The 17,648-nt window shown below is 49.9% G+C and overlaps 1 protein-coding gene across 3 annotated transcripts in view; it reads right to left on the bottom strand.

The window, feature by feature from the left end:
- Positions 1-17,648, bottom strand: part of LOC144828496 (CMP-N-acetylneuraminate-beta-galactosamide-alpha-2,3-sialyltransferase 1-like) — a 363,670-nt gene that overhangs the window by 145,345 nt on the left and 200,677 nt on the right. For all 3 annotated transcript variants that reach the window (XM_078686718.1, XM_078686717.1, XM_078686716.1), the window contains one exon: positions 5,293-6,089. In XM_078686718.1, the coding sequence (XP_078542844.1) occupies positions 5,293-5,601 (309 nt within the window). In that variant the 5' untranslated portion in view covers positions 5,602-6,089. The remainder of the gene's footprint in view (positions 1-5,292; positions 6,090-17,648) is intronic.

Genomic DNA, 17,648 nt, shown 5'->3' with positions numbered 1-17,648 from the left:
TCAACTTGGTAGAGCTCGTGAAGTCACCTGATTAATGTATATGGTGATTTGAAAGTATATGGGCCCTGAAGCCGGAAACGGCGAAAACTATTGGTCGGGTGGCCTCGCGCGCTCTATCACTGACACCTATTACAAATTAAGTAGGTGGTACTAATACCCCCTATAAACTGAGTAAATGGGACTAAGACCCATTACTAATGACGTAGGTGGGACTAACACCCCCTATAAATTGAGGAAATGGGACTAAAATCCATTACTAATAATGTAGGTGTGTCTAACACCCCCTAATAAGTGGAGTAGATGGGACTAACACCCACTACGATGTGAAGCAAAACGTGACTAACCCACACACTTGCGGACCAAAGAGCAGCACAAAATGACTCACAGATATAAGTAACACAACACATTGCACTAAATGGGATTGCCACCCATATGCTGTGATAAAGGGAAAGACAACCCCTTAAACCACCCCTTGAGTAAAGGAAAGATGGCTACAACCTGGAAGTGGAACACCTTCCCATCCCTTATGAAAGGGATACAGGCTTTGCAAAACAACAAGCCAAAACCACATAGAAAATAAAATGATCACCCTCCAGTAAGGCTCGATACACCCACTCAACATAAAGAAATGGGCGTAAGACAGATCCAATGCCTGTCAAATAAAAGAGATAAACAGAAATTGACTTTACAAATAACTTCATCCAGTTGGTAAATATTGTAACTGGCATTACCAGGAGCACATATTTGAGCAACAATGCAAAAAAAGCTCTGGATAGGAAAGCATTTGTATGCTCTTCTGTAATCCCATGTCATCTTCCAACAAACCACTTTTTAAAGGTAAAGTTCATATAAGAAAAACAAACCCTTGTTTCTGATGTGCAAAAAGTTCATAGAAAAGATCTTAGTAGAAGAGTAGCCCGTTGATTAAAACATCAACAAAGACATCATTAAATTCTTCAACAAGAGCAACCTGTTTAAGTGCCTCATCGAGTTTGTTGATCCTGCTCTTTAACTCTCCCTTCGAGTGAATTTAGTTGGCCAAAGAAAACAACTCTAAAGACTTGGAGAGATTTCCCATATAAGCTTCTTGTTTTGCCTGTATCACATACCCCACCAAAACTCTCTGCCTCCTCGCTGGTAACCGTGTGGCCCTGAGACAGAACTGCTGGCATTACCTCACTGCCACTCTGATTGGGCCCTCACCCAGTTCCTCCATCTTTGGGATCGGGCACCCTCTCACACTCGGGGAAAATCTCTGCTCCCGCCAGGCACACTGTAGGCAAAGTCTGTAAATCTTCGCCAAATGTAATAAGCTGGTTCCACGCTTAGAGTTGACCCAGCAGACGTAGCCGAGATATGTCTTTATGATATTTATTAAGTTCTTAACATCCATTGTAACAGCCCCACCAGGAGCAGCCTGCTAGCTGCTCAGCCTATTTTCCAACTGTCTCACTCATACGAGGCACCCAAGCATCCCACTCATGTCAACATTCCGCACAGAACACTCACACTGGCTGAGCAGCTAGTTACAAGGTAAAGGGGAACACTATAAACATAACATGAAGATACTACAGCTACGTATGGGGGTGGCTGCAGGACCACTAGTAGCATTTCATTTACCAGCACTAGGTATATGGTACAGTGCTTTACTAGGAATTTATAGTAAATGTAATATGCCAATTAGCTGTAATCCCCTTTTACCATGTTTTAGGGAACGAGCACAAGCACTTTAGCCAGTAGCGGCAGTGTCTCAATAGAGTGTCGGGCGGGGGTGAGGAGGAGGACGGACGGATGACTTGACAAATAAAGAAAAACAAAAAAACACTTACCTGCCACTTTGCCGCATCGTGCTCCTCTCCACTGCAGGCAGAAGTTCCCAGAGTCCATTGCGGCCATTATGATGCTGCTTTCATGCTACTGGCAGCATGAGAGACGCATGAGGATTGGCCTGAGCGCCCTCGATTTGCACTCCCAGTTAGACTGGGAGCCGGTGCCTGCTCTCTTTAACCCGGCAACGCAGCTCAGGTTGGAGAGAGCTTCAATGCGCATGACGGTTTGGCCTTCCTGTGAAAGCCGGACAAACAGGCATGTGCAATGATAACAGTGCAAAACACTGCCCGTAATGCCTCTCATCCCCCTGGCCACACCCACAAGCCTCGGCTCTGAGAACAAAAATTAAACGATAATAAATAAGGGCTTATTATCATTTTTTAGGCTGATGGGGGAGGGGGGGTTGCCGCTGACATTAGCAGTAGTTAGTAGTGCTAAAGTGCTCAGAGTCACAAGGTCAACAAAAACGAACTCAGAAAAATGGGAGGAGTGAAGTTAAATAATATGGGGTGACCAGTTTACATAGAGAAGGTCAAGGATGAACCATGGCAGCAGGATGACTCCAAATTAGATGCGGTCATCTCGATTGCCAAGCGCATCGAGCACTCGCTTGCTTGTGTTGATGTCATCAAAAAGGATAATGGCATTGCTAGTGATAAAGTACAAACTGTAACCAAGACTAAAGTATTCAAACAAGTTGAACCTCATTCTTCAAAAGACTTAAAATACCTTTTCAGGAAAATGTTTCCGCTGTAAAATGCTTGGTCACCTGGCCAACGATAAGTTATGTCCTGCTTTGAATTCAAAATGTCTTAATTGTGGGAAAGTTGGTCATGTGGCCAAAGCGTGTAGAGCATTGAAATACAAAAATAACAAGCGGGTGAAAAAAGTTTGGATACAAAATGAGTCAGATTCTGATCCCAATGAGTTGCATTGTCGTCAGTTCTTAGCTCAGGTCTGTCAGGGTATATGTAAGAGTCCTTTTGATAGTGTTCAAATAAATGGCCGCTCTGTTAATATGCTTTTTGATTTTGGAGCGAAAATTTCTTTGATCCCAAAAGATTTTAAGACACCTCTTTATTGGGCAAAGTCAAGGTTTTAAACCAGATATCAGACCCCTTGCTTATGGTGGCCATCCCATAAAGTTATTTGGCTATTTTGAGGGTGACATAGAATACAGAGGTAGCCTCACCGTTGGAAAGATTTACATCTCTTCCAGAGGTGACAGTATTGTAAGCTGGATCCATCAGGCTGATCACTGAGGGATGCTAATTCCTGGTGGGGATCCATCTATTGTCCTAAAGGATGACCTCTCATCATCACTCCCTAACAGCACTGCTAGGCCTGAGACCGCCAATGTTGATGAGGTGAATGATTTGCACACTGAGTTCGAACAGGTCTTCAGTGAGAAATTAGGTTGATTGTCTGACTACACACATAGAATCACCCTGAGGCCTGGTGCCACCCCTGTCACATGCAAGGTGCATAGCGTGCCCTTAGTGCTAAGGGAGTCCATTCGCAATGAGCTACAAAAGTTGGAGAAGGAAGGGATTATTACCATCTCACGCCCCACTCCATGATGAGTAAGTTCCCTCTGAACTGTTTCGAGGACGGAGTCCAAATACCCACATGTTCCAAGCATGGATGAGGGACAACGGTATGAGTGTGGGTTTAAGTGCAGATTCCAGTGTGATGCCCTCTAAAGCAGACTCTGGTGGGGTGTCCTGGCAAGAAAGTCAGAACTTGAAGATAGCCAAAAGGAAGGAGTATTTTGATGCCAGGCATGCTGTCTCCCACACATGTGTACAAGTGGGTGACAGAGCGAGAGTACGCCTTCCCCAGAGGTCTGGTGGAGTTTCAAAGTTCTCCTCACCTTTTGTTGTAAAAAAACTCTTTCAAAATGCTGTGAAGTTAAATGATGGTCGTATGTGGAACTTAAGTAGGATTGCTCCCATGCACACTAATCCTCAAACCGAGTTAGTAGTAAAAAATGAAGCTTCTGAAAGCGTGCAACACTGCGTAGGAGTTCTCGCACAGGAAGGTTTCCAGCAAGGTTATGTGATTTTGTTTTGCATTAATGTACTTTTACACTCTTAAATCACTGTCTTTTTCTTTCCTTTGTTTTATGTAAAGAGAAAAGGTGTGTAATGACCTGCGTGTCATGTTCTTCCATGTACTTCATTGTGAGTCTAAGAATTCCTCTTTCTAGAGTTTCCATCTAGAACGAGTTGCTTCACAACACCCATGATTCAGTTGCTGCTGGCGCTGCGTGGGTACGACGTTTCTTCTTGTAGTTGTTCAACCTTGAATAAATAACCTTTCTGTCTACATCATCCAGTGTGTACCGATCCTGCTTTATTACAAGTTTGCAGTAAAATGGCACTAAATTTTGTGCCGCTAAATTCCTAGTTTTCTGCTGCTAAATTTGCTAATATTCCACAATATCCTGGGGGATTGGTTTGAAGAGGAGTGTCTTCAGCTCTTTCCTAAATTAGAGCATGGTAGGGCAGTCCTGGGGGATACTCCTGATCCTGGGTGCATACATTGAGAATATATATTACCTTGTAAAGCAATGAAATTCGCAGAGGGAAATGCTGCTTCTGAAGTGTGTAGTCATGTATGTAGGAAATTTCCATTAAGACATCTCCATTTAAAGATAACTGGAAAAACATAACTAATCAAATAACACAAGGAATACAAGTCCTTTGGATTTGTGCTATAGTACACACACAAGTAAATATTATACAATATTCAGTCTTTGCAAAATGTTTTCAAAGTAGGTTATGTTGAGCAAATCAAGATCCATCAAAGCGGTCATTCCATCTCTCATCCTACAACAAGCCATCACTCGAAACTTCTAGTTTGAAAGGTTCATTCCAAACTCAGCAATCACACGTCATATATAAATTAAAGCGCAGACCGTGCTCTCCCACTACTCCCCTTGCCTGATTCGCTTCCCTAACTATTTAAAAATCTGTACTAGTCAGAACAGCCATGACTTTCCTTGCTTGGCCAATGCAAGTACCAGATTTCCTGCCTTGGAGTAGTCCTCAATGCTGGAGTCAGTCTGAGGTGATAAAAACAACTCTTCAGTCTCTTTCAGACTAAACTCATGGATATTCCAATAATTCCCGCACATGAATGCACATGTAATCTTTAAGATTCTCAGCTTCACCTATACTTATAGCCGTGATAAAAAAGACTTCACCTCCAACACTCTTTCCATTCTGCCAGGCAAACCTCTACTCCACATCACCTTATCATATCCAAAGGCAGACACTGCTGTGTGCTGCACACAAACCAGCTGTGGGTTGTCTCCCTGTAGACATCCATGTTGAGGACAACTGCCTCTAAAACAACTGGAAATTCGCTGCTTCTAACCATTGTGCGCCAAGTGAATGCATCACATATTTATAGATCGCTGTGACATGATATGGTTCTGCTAAAACAGCTGTCACTTACCTGCCACCATCTGAACACGTCATCGGGAATCTCGCTGTTCTGTTTGGTCAGCAAGTGTGGAATAGATCCATTAAATCTCTCTTCAAACCAAGGCAAATTACTATGTTCAGCAACACACGAAGAGCAGCTGCATGGTCTTGTTGAAAGATTAACCAATCTTTTGAGATGTATCGACCATTTCAAAAAAGACGAATCGGATTGCAGGTTGTCGATAATGTAGTTGTATGTACAAGAGAACAAGAAGCTAGTTATTATTACAACAAAAAAAGTTAGTCCCAGGGTACACACTTTAAGATGACCTGTTTTCATACCTATTGATGTTTTCTTTGGTTTCCCGGTTTAAAAAAAAAATGAGAGTAGCAAGTAGGGCGCAGATGTAAACCTTCCAGGTATGATCTGATATTCAAGCGAGGAATACTAATTCACAAGTACTCTGAAAAAAGTACTAGTCTTGCAGAACGAAATCTTAGGAATGTTGTAGATCGATTTGTATTTCATTAAAAAACATGTATTGGCTCCATCCCAAAATCCTTAGTATTGCAGCGAAAGTCTCCTACTAGGATTTTAAAAGAACAATCCATATAACCCGTTAAAAGTACTTTCCTCAGATGTTAAAAGGTGATTGTGGTGACGTAAATAACTTCACTGTGTAAGGTTTGCAGGCAAAGGATGGAAGGGGAAAGTCACTTTCTTTCGTTGATGATAGTTTTTAGCAGGAGAAATTGATGAGATCAGTGTATGGCTCCTCTAGACGATGTTTCTTGGTTTTGCTTGAACACCAGTGCTAATCTTGACATCTGTGTACAAAAAAGAGGGTATAGTCAGACATTTGGATTGCATTACTATTAAAAATACTCAACGTGGTTGGGTGTCAGAATAGCAAGGACAAAAGTACTGAGATCTACATATCGAGGTCCATAATATTGTGATAGTAAGTGCATATAGTTACTATTCATAACTCCCATCTACATACTTTAAAGATATATTATATTGTCATGGTGTATATAGGTGAGGTTAAGTATAGCAAATGTATACTTACCTATATACATTTACTTTCGCAATATTATGTTCCTCGATATATAGGTCTAGATATTTTGGGCCCCACAATATTTTGTAGTCAATATTGAGGTGGAATACCACTAGAAGCTGTGCACACAGGGAAAATATTAGAGGCAAAACTTGGATAAGAAATCATATCTCTTTTTCCACAACTTAATGGTGCGTACCACCCAGCATTAGATAAAAGAAGGGTACACTCTCCCCAATATGAAAATCCACCTGTACCTGGCAGGGTTATCCAGCAACAAGTTTCCTCACTTGCAATGTTAGTTTCTGCCAGACAGGCAGAAGAAGCTCTGCCCCATACACACATTTTCACCCACCTTTATAATCTGACATAAGGGGTGGGGGTACCAAGTAATGGCAGAATATCCAGTATTACAGAGAAAGTTACGAGAGTACGCACCCCAATGAAATGTAGATCAATATTTACCTGCCTATAGGAAGTGTGTGTTGGAAAAACTGATTAGTCTCTATGAGCCCCTGGTGGGAGTGGAGGAGAGGTCATGGAAACCACTGGTACCTTGGAGAGGCAGAAGTGAGGGATACTGCTCCAGAGGGAAGAAACTACACCGCATCACTCCACTGAGTGGAGCCATTTCTACCTTGTGCACAACACTTCTGACTGGAAATAGTATATCAGGGGAAGGCCACGGTCATGAGATTGATAATATTGACCTACAATAACATCACATCCAGCACATCGCCTACCACTGCATAGCTATGGTAAGTATATCATCATGATTTTTACCTCCAAATCACCTTAAAATATAATTGTCATGTGAAATAATTCAGGGGATATGGGGAGGGTTGCGGGGGGGTTACAGAGAGCTTCCCTTCCTGTTACCTCCATGCATGGTAGTAGACTGTTTACTTCTCCCTTTCTTTGCTTGCAGTTCTTTTACCTGCCCTGGCGGTAACAATTCTGATCGGTCAGGCTGTCCACAGCTCTCCGCCGCACAGCACGTAGTGTAGAATTTATTTATTTCCAGCAGCATGGTTACAAGCAATAACCACAGAAAGTGCCCTGGAACACATATATTTTAGTGGTTGTTTTGAGAAACAAATGTGTATTGAACATGGACAGTTGCCATTTTTCACTGAACCAATATTTTACCAATTACTCATTTGATGATCCTGGGGAGTGGAATTAAGGCTTTGAAGGCAAGATGCTTTCTTCTCATTGAATTTAGGCCTGGGCATGAAATTCCTCTCCGCTCGCTGAGTTTGCAGAGTTTTTCCTACTCTGTGCTCCGCGTACTGTGTGGAGTTCTGAAAAACTTTGCTCCGCTTTTTACCTCACTCGCCAGCATTAAGTTGGCAAGTGCAAGAGAGGAAAACCTTACTGCAGACCAAGTCTCAGTGAGATTTCTCAACGTGGGCGGTCGCGGATGGCCACTACCGCTTGCATTGAGAAACCTTCAGTTTGAGTTGAGGAAGCTGCCGCTCGATTGGAACATCTGCTTGAACAGCAGAAAGAAACAGTTCCCTCTCCCTCTGTGCATGGAGCCATCAGCACTGATTTACCAGCCTGGGACAAACAGCCTGTGCTGAAAATCAGTGCGAATGGCACGACCTAATGCACTGCAATGCACGCTTGTGGAACATGATGAAACTGGGATCCGCTGACATGTTCAATAGCTAACCAACAACACATACTCCAAAATATAGAAATCAGCAGTCTTGCCACTCAACAAAACCCTTCAGCAATCAAGGTGAATTGAGAGGACCTAGCCATGACTAAAGAGTTCCCCTACCTAGTCAGTATTATCGGACATGATGGAGTGGGAGGCAGTGACATAAAGAGCAGACTGAACAAGGCCAGGAATGCCTTCAGGATTCTAAAGAATGTGTGCAGGTAATCTCAGTACAACACCAACACCACTCTGAGGCCTTACTAGAGAAACATTCTGTCCACACTCTTGTATGGATCAAAATTCTGGTGGATGACAAAAAGCAACATCGTTAAACTGTCATGCCAGTAACCAGAGAAGCATTGTGTGGCTGTTCATTATCTCCAACCAGCAACTGCTCACTAGATGCAAGGAAGAAAGAATGGACACCAGGAGGTGGATAGGACGCACCATCAGAAGAGAAGACAACAACCTCACAAGAACAGCTCTAAGTGGACCCCAGAAGTCAAGCGAATGCCAAAGAACACCTGGTGCAAACTGTGGAACAGAAATGAAGGCCTTGAAACACAGAAGGGGTGCTGTACAAAAACTTTCCCAAAACAAATGGAAGTGGAGGCCCTTCATTGCTTCCAGGCAGCACAAAGGATAGTAAGTATGTAAACCTATACATCAGCAATAGGATGTAGCAAAACACATGTGTACAGCTAGAATTTCAATAAGTGCAGAAGACATTCAAAGAAGGCAACTGCTCTGAAGTAAGCCGTCTATCACTGTACTACTTAAAATCGCAATCAAACTCAGGAAAGAACTTCACTGCAGCTCCTGCCAGAAAACGCATGCTGGCAGACTCAAGCAAAACTGGGAAGGAGAGGAAACATTCAGGGCTTTAAGTGGGAAAAAAAACTGGAGATGCTCTAAAAGGGGAGTGGCAAATGTCTTAAAGGGGTGTGGCCTATCCGAATAGGGGCGTGGTCTAAATCAAGATAACTAGCATTGTGTGCTTTAGAAAATCATGAAGTCGCATCCAGCAAAGGATAATAAAATAGGCAAAAAAGTATATTTATTAAGTATAGCCATAAACTACCAAACACTTTAAAAAACATGTAAAAATGATTTACATTACTTAGAAATCTATTGCAGGATTTCACAAAACCGTTGAAGATATTTACTGTGTCTATTTTGCTGGGGTTTCTCACAACAATTTTCTTCAGCAGACCTTCTACCTTTTGCCAGCCAACTCTTTACATACAGCTTTGCGTCAAATGTTTCAAATGGAGGACTATTGAGGGGGGCGTGGCCAAGAGCGCGATGTAAGAAGACGTGCCCGGGTAGAGCTCCGAGCGAAGCTCCCCTTCCACGGGCGATTTCTCCTCCAATTCCTGTGCATTCGGGCCCAAACTCGGACCGAATGCACCCGGGGTCTTGCCCAGCCATCCCTAGAAATTTCAAGAGGATCGGAGTACCGGCCCCTCCGACCGTCAGTTGCCGCTGCATCTGCCCGCCCAGGGCTCACTTCCGGTCGGCGGCCCCAACTACCCAGGACCGGGGATCCGGCCCAACGAGGTAGGCCGCAACACGAGGGCACTCCCCGGCGCGATCCGGAGGGGAAGGAGATCGCGCCACGGCGCCGGCCGCCCACCAGCGCTCCGGCCGTGCAGGGGCCCCAGATTCAACTGCAAGGCATCCGACCCTGGCCCACGACGGCGGCGTAATCAGCCCGCCCTGCCGACCGACCCTGGAGGCATCCAGCCAGGCCCAGTGAGCACCGGAGAGGGGGAACACTCGGACGCCTGGGGGTCCATTTGGTCGGCGTTGCCCCTGGCTCCCAGCAGGTCACAGTGAGCACAGACCCGCTTTGCCCCCTGGCCCCTCACACTCGCCCGCCGCCTTGTCAAAGGCCCAGCGAGGGGGACGAGACATTACCACAGCGCCCGGTACCCCCGGTGCACCCACGGCGCGGGGATCCCAGAGGCTACGAGCTGGCACGCCACACTGACCCGCGGCGCCCTGCACTGCTGACCCGCCCTGCCTGCCGGCGCTGGGGGCTTCCCGCCGAACCTGGCGGGAGCTGGAGGACAACCGCACTCCACTGCTTGGAGGCCCGCACCGTCGACGTCGTCCCTGGGCCTGAGTGATCGGCGACGGTAGCTGGGTGGCCCCACCTCCTGGACACCAGAACCCACCCGCTGTTCAGATACAACCGCTGGACAACGTTGGACCCATCCAATACTGAAGAGCCCGGCCCGCGCGGCACACGGACCGTGGCCGCGTCGAGACAGCCCATCTCACAATTGGCCTTACACCAGGGGAGCTGCCCAGGCCCACGCGGGTGAGCGCCCAGAACACCCCCGCGTTCTCCACCTCGGCCAATCCGGCACTGAGCTCCACGGTGCCCCACGCAACGTCGGGTGGCACCGAGGATCCCGCGCACCGCCCGGCACGGGCTGAGCTGACGACCTGGCCAGGAGAGGCTAGTACGCACAGGCCCCAACAGTGTTCATCGAGAAAGCCTGCCTGACCGGCTGCCTCCCCGTGACGACCACCCACATGTCAGGGGGGACCAGAGCAAAGACCGGCACCGGTGGGACACTGAGCAAAGGAAAGATGGTGAAGAACACAGACGCTGACCAAACCGCCTCCAAACTGGACACAATGCTGGCGGCCATGGAACGCCTGGAGGAATCCATGCAACTCACCCGTACGTCGCTGGAGAACAGGATCGATAAAGTGGCTGTGGACTTAACGCTCCTTCGAGCGGACCACAAGAAACTATCCGACCGCACCACAGCCTTGGAGCAAACGATGGCAGAGACCACTCCCAAGCTGACGCAAACAGATAAGCACGTCCGTGACCTACTCAACCGGGTGGAGTTCCTCGAGGACAGAGCGGAGGATGCTGAAGGACGGGCCAGAAGAAACAATGTACGCATAGTGGGCCTTCCGGAATGATGGGAACGGAGGGAGACAGCGTAACATATGGAGACCTGGCTCAGAGAGCTCCTGCCTGAAGGCACACTGTCACCACATTTTGTGGTGGAAAGAGCGCACAGAGTACCGTCCCGTCCACCCCCGGAAGGCTCCAACCCGAGGCCAATGCTCATGCGGGTGCTGAACTACCGTGACCGGGACGCCATTCTCCGCGAAACGCGGAAACTGTCGGACATACAGGTGGACAACGCCAAGGTGATGTTCTTCCCCGATTACACCATTCAGGTCCAACGCCGGCGTCAATCGTTCCTCGAGGTGAAACAACGGCTCAGGCGCCTGGCTCTCAAGTACTCCTTGCTGTTCCCGGCACGTCTCAGAGTGGTGGCGCAGGACAAAACCCACTTCTTCGACACTCCGGAGGCGGCGGCGGCCTGGCTGGATTCGGGAGTGGATGCGAACTACGTACCTGCGCCGAAGGAGCAGCGCCGAAATCGAGGTACCCGCAGGCGGAGACAACGGCACGCCTCGAGGCCCGGGTCGCCGACCACAGACGCAGAAATTGGACCTACCCCAGAGCAAATACTGATTGAACATCGAGAGGCCATCCGGAAAACGGCTGAGATTAGTGGATCACAATCGCCCATCCTGATCTCCAACGCAAGCCCAAGATCACGCGGGAGCGAGGACGACGACTTCATATACGGACTGCCAGATGATCCGACCACTGAGGGCTTACCGGTTGTCACACCCCAAACATCGGATCTGATAGCATAAATGACCCTCCTCAGCCTAGCCCAGGCCTGGGCATTGCGATTGGCATCCTGGGACAGTTTGGTCGATTTCAAAGCTGACCTGTCCGGAGGTCCACAACAACACTTCCGAGACCCACGGCAGCTACATACAGCCCCATCTCCATGATCTGAGCTCCACTCCTGATCCCCCTGCCTACCGGCCCGGCCCAGTCCGCCGTGACACCGAGAGAGGGGCAGGAGCGGTCCCATTGGTACATCACTGGGAGCAAGCATCTGGCGGGGTGGACGGGCCCCTAGAGGTGAGTGACCCCCCCTGAGGAGGTAGCAGATGGGATCCCCCCCCCCCAGGGGTGGACTGTCCGAGACCAGCGACATTGGGAACCCTGACCTGTCTGCGGACACTGCCACTGACATTTGGTGCCCCTAGACACACTGCCCGTGGTGGGGAGCCGCCACAGCCCCCTTGGCGACTTGAACTGACTTGCAGTACTCACGTGCTGAACTTTGGCATCCCCCCATTGAACTCACGGATTGATTAAGCTCGATAGAGCATTTGGGCGGCGACTCGTTCTGCCGTTGCCCTTTTGGTATTATGTTTCTGTTAAAGTTCTTCCTTTTGAGACTAGTGTGGACATTGCAATGCTGCTACGTGCATCCCTGGGACTGTGGGAGTGGGCGTGGGGTAACATTGGCTACTGTCCGCGGCCGCTGTGTGTGTGCGGGTGGGGTGGGCTGGGGGTTGGTGGGGGGGGGCCGGGTGCTTGGGCGCGATGCATGCTATGATGACTACGGTTAAATTCTGTACCTGGAATGTCAGGGGCATGCACACACCCTCACGTAGATACCAGGTGTACTCATACCTTAGGCGACATCAGGTCCAGATTGCACTACTACAGGAGACACACCTGGTCGCTGCTGAGGTGGCCGCACTTCGCCGCCGGTGGAGGGGGCAGATATACGCCACGACCTTTTCAGCGTTTGAGCGGGGGACCCTGATCTGGGTCAGACCTGGGGTTCCATTCGCACTAACACACAGCAACATCGACACCGATGGACGCTATGTCTTCATACAGGGCAGACTAGACGGGCAGCAAATTGTCATAGCCTCCATATACGCACCCAATGTGGAACAGGGGAAATTCTTCATGCGCTTGTCGGCAGTAATTGCGCCCTGGCCAGACGTACCCTTGATGGTGGGTGGGGATTACAACTGCGTACTAGATGTCTCCCTTGACCACTCGTCCCCCCCAGCAGCAATCGCCCCAGCGCAAGCGACATTCAAGGCCCTGACCGATTGGGCGACGCAATGGAACCTGCACGATGCCTGGCGAGTCAGGAATCCCACCGCCCGGGTGTATTCCTATTACTCGGGAGCCCATTCTCTGCATGTTAGGTTGGACCGATACCTGCTGTCTCGCGACCTGCTTTCCTCCGTGACTGACGCTGACTATCTGGGACGGACACACTCGGACCATAACCCGCACACACTGGTCTATGGATGGCGGCGCCCACGTCCGCCAGTACCCACATGGCGCTTGCAGCCGGACCTCCTACTCGACCCGCCATTCCGGGAGGAGATGTCCAGGAGAATCTTACAATATTTTGAAGACAACACCGACTCGGCCTCCTCCCCGAGAATTGAGTGGGACGCCTTCAAGGCAGTCACCCGGGGAGGCTGCCTTAGCGTGCAGGCGGACCTACGAAGTCAGGTGGAGAGGGATCTGATAAGGGCGGAGGAGGCGCTACTGGATAAAGAACGGGAGGCGATGATTCCCAGCTGATCTCGGCCAGGGCGGATCACGCTGCGTTGATGGAGCGCCTAAAGAACATTAACTTTGCGGCCCACTCCGCACGCACTCACAAAGCGGGGGACAAACCTGGCAGACTGCTGTCATGGCTGATACGGCAGGACACGCGGTCTGCGCCGGTCCTGTCGATCCGTACGACACAAGGCGTCGAGGTCTACACCCAGACACAGATCCACGAGGCGTTCACGTCACATTACAAGTCCCTGTATAGCACACGGCTGCGGGCCACCGTGGTGGAGATCGAGGACTATCTAGCGACTCTACGGCTCCCGACAGCTACTGCTGCCCACCAAGCGGAGCTAGGTGCTGCAATTACCGGTGAGGAATTACGGGACGTGATTTTCTCCCTTTCCAATAGCAAAGCGCCGGGCCCTGTCGGGCTCCCGGCGGAGTTCTATAAAGCCTACTCACTGGTGCTGATACCTGAACTGTTGAGAATGTATAAGGCGGCATTGGAAGATGCTGAGCTCCCGGCGTCCCTAAACGAAGCTAACGTGGTCTCTCTGCTGAAACCAGGTAGGGAGGCGACAGACCTTGGCTCGTACCGACCATTGGCACTCCTCAACACCGATTACAAAATATTGGCCGCGACGCTCGCCCGGAGACTTGCACCGTTGGTCCCCACGCTGGTGCACGCTGATCAAAATGGCTTTGTGCCCACCCGGAGCACGTCCTACAACCTACGCCGGTTTTTTAAGATCCAACGGTATGCGACCCCTACCTGGCCGCGTTCAGGGTGCATCGTGCTCGATCTGGAAAAAGCGTTTGACTCGGTGGAATGGCCGTATCTCCTCCGAGTCCTCGAGAAATACGAACTAGGCGATGCCTATATCCAGATGGTGGGGCTCCTCTATCAGGCGCCCGAAGTGCGTGTCCGGACTGGGCGGTTGTTTTCCGACAGGATCCGCATTGGGCGGGGTACCAGACAAGGCTGCCCCCTCTCCCCTATGATATTCGCCCTGGCGATGGAGCCATTAGCGGAGCTGCTCCGCGCCTCCGGCGCCGCATGGGGCATCCCACTAGCGGACGGCATGCACTCGGTGTCTCTCTATGCCGATGATCTCCTACTGTATGTCAGAGATCTCACATGCATACCTGAGGCGATCGCGGGCATCTTCCGCACCTTCGGAGATATGTCGGGGCTCCATGTTAACTGGGCCAAATCGGGGACCTTCGCATTCAGTAGCGAGATGCCGCAATGTGAAGTGCGCATGATGGGGGAGACGCTCCGATGGCACCCGACGGTATTCAGGTACCTCGGGATCTTGATATATCGAGACCCCGTGGATCTCCTGGAGGGTAACCTGGTGAGGGCTATATCCTCGCTCACGGCCCAGGTCACGTTCTGGAACTCCCTCCCGCTGAATGTGCCGGCCAGAGTGGCACTGACCAAAATGATAATGCTCCCCCGGCTCCTCTATTATTATGCCAACCTGCCAGTGTATGTGCCAGCGCGCATATTCAGAGAGCTGGAAACCCTCACCAGGCGCCTTATTTGGAACAAAGGGAGACCCCGGGTAGCGTTAAAGACTCTATATGCAGCCACGGACGCTGGAGGCTTGGCCGTCCCCAACCAAGAGCTGTATTACTTGGCGGCCCAGCTACAATGGGTCGCTTACTGGCTGAGCGGCAAGAACCTGATAGACACGGCCACGACTGATACCACTCTGTCCCCCGTGCAGGTGCTCACACTCTTCCACCCCCTAACGCAGGAGCGACACCCCGCCCAAGTCCATGTGGCAATCGCGAAGCGGTGCTTTGTGCGGGCCCTCAAACTTACCAAAGGTACAGTGCCCTACGCCCCGAACCTACCTCTACTGGGAACTCCCTTGGGCACTAGCATACTGTCCTCGACTGCGCTACGCTGCTGGACGGCGGCAGACCTGGACGACCTGAGCGGCCTATATAGCGACGGAGTGCTGCTGCCCTTCGGGACCCTGTCCACAGACACCGGGCTACCAGTGGGTCAATTCCTGGCACACGCCGGACTCCTACATGAACTGACGAAGGCATGGGGTGACATGGGCCAGGAACCGCCCACTCATCTTCTCATCCAGTACCTACACGTGATGGGCGATGGGTCTCATATAGTGCACTGGCTAGCGCAGGCACTGCACACCCTCACTCAATTCTCCTCCCAAAGGCTGAGGGGGAAGTGGGCGACCGACCGGGGCTCCGACTGGACGGACAAACAATGGACCGCAATATTAGCGGGCGCTAGAAATGTTCCCCGCAACGCGCGATTTAAAACCATCCAATATTATATCATTCATCGAGCATATTTGTCTCCTGACAAACTGAATCGCTATTTCGGACTCACTTCATCGGCATGTCCCAGATGCGGCCTCCTAGACTCAGATTTCCTGCACGCACTCTGGAACTGCGCCCACCTCGCCTTGTACTGGTCAGCGGTCACTGACACGCTGACGGCGGCCTCGGGCGAAACTCTCCCCAAGACGTGGGAAGTATGCCTACTGGGGCTTTACAGGAGAACCAAGCAAACCAAGCTGCGGGCACGCTTTTGGGACTTAGGCCTCATTACGGCTAAACGCCTCATTACGAGACGGTGGAAAAACGCCAACCCACCGCGCCCTGCAGACTGGCGCCGCTCTTTTAGCAACTGGGCCAGTGCGGAGAGCGTGTCCCTACACAGAGAGGAGACCGCTGGCCTACGGACATACCCGATCGCCCAAGACTGGGACGCTGCCCTGATCGCGTACCACAGGGCATGCGCCCGGGCCGGTATAGAATGCCAACCTGACGCGGACTAGAAGGGGCCCTGTCGCTTGCTGTCCATATAGAACACGGAATTTGCCCCCCCCCCTCCGCTGCCGCGTCCTCCCCCCCCCCCCACTGGCGCGCCCCCCCTCCCCCCCCTTCCCCCCCTGCCGCCAGCCCCTCCTACCGAGATCTTCCACAACGAACGATGTCCCCTGCCGCTCCCCGCCGCTCCCCTTCCCCCCCCTCCGCTGCCCCCTCCCTCCCCTCCCCGCCCCCGCCCGGCGACCGCGGCGACACCACATCCTCGATCGCCCCTGCGCAGCCCACACAGGGTACACCACACACAGCCAGGATTCAAGACACACTACCACATGCACGTACACTAGTCCAGCAGTTGTTGAAATGTTTCTCCCTCCCCCTCCTCTTTTAATTCCCAGTTATACCTTTTGGTTGACGCAGAGACTGTTGATTTTGTACACGTGCTGATGCTCGACCCCCCCCCTCCCTGTTTCCGTATCATACAATGGCACCTGGGTGTTTTCATGTACAGGCAGCGGAAGCCCAGCGATCCATGTAACGGCGGGGGATACGATCCTGCTCTAGCTTGCTACTGTACTGAACAGGGAACATAACTTAATGCAATGACTGTTGGATTTCTTTCAGCACCCTGGTCCTAGCGCAGTGCCATGAGCCACAAGCGCTGCGGCACGAGACATTTACTAGCACCGCTACTTGTGAACTAATGCATTACCACTAGCTACTGTTTATTTTCACTCGCATTCAATTGGCATGTCATTATGTACTGATAGCCGAGTACCGCTTGTAGTAGTGGTTTATTGTTATGACACTGTGTGACTGCTGTTTATCTTATCTGTGAAACTAAATAAAGTTTGGGACCGTTGGTCTTAAAAAAAAAAAAAAAAAAAAATTGTAAGATTTTAAGAAATCAAACAATAAAGAATTATTATGGCCTAACAGCAACGCAAAAAAAAAATAAAAAATGGAGGACTATTGAGTTTTACCCATAAGCATGAAGAATTGGTCTCTATAGGAAGAGAGGCCCTTGTTGGACTAGCAATTAAGTTCATTGCGCTGAAACCATTCTCGCAATCTGCATTACTTGCTGACAAGGTTTCCATGCAAACTACTAACTTTTTTAATGCTTCAGGCGTTTTCTTTCCACCGAAATCTTTGAAAAGTCGAAAAGATTGGATAGTATCTCTTGCTGGCACCTGAAACTCTGAACACAGTTTCTGGATATCTGTTTCACCATAAAGAATGCATTCATCACCAGAAGGCAAGTTGCCTACATCTAGCACACTAAAGCTGGCTATAAGTTCTTTCTCAGAATCCGTGGCACATCGTTTATTGATATTTACAGACAGACTTTGGTAAAACTGATTTGGATTAAGGGCAACAGAGTTACTTCTACCATGGAAAAGAGGAACAATCTT

This window comes from Lissotriton helveticus, chromosome 4_1, assembly GCF_964261635.1.
Source record: "Lissotriton helveticus chromosome 4_1, aLisHel1.1, whole genome shotgun sequence".
Classification (NCBI taxonomy): domain Eukaryota; kingdom Metazoa; phylum Chordata; class Amphibia; order Caudata; family Salamandridae; genus Lissotriton; species Lissotriton helveticus.
Note: the sequence above shows the minus strand (reverse complement) of the source record. Positions and strands in the feature narration are given on the sequence as shown.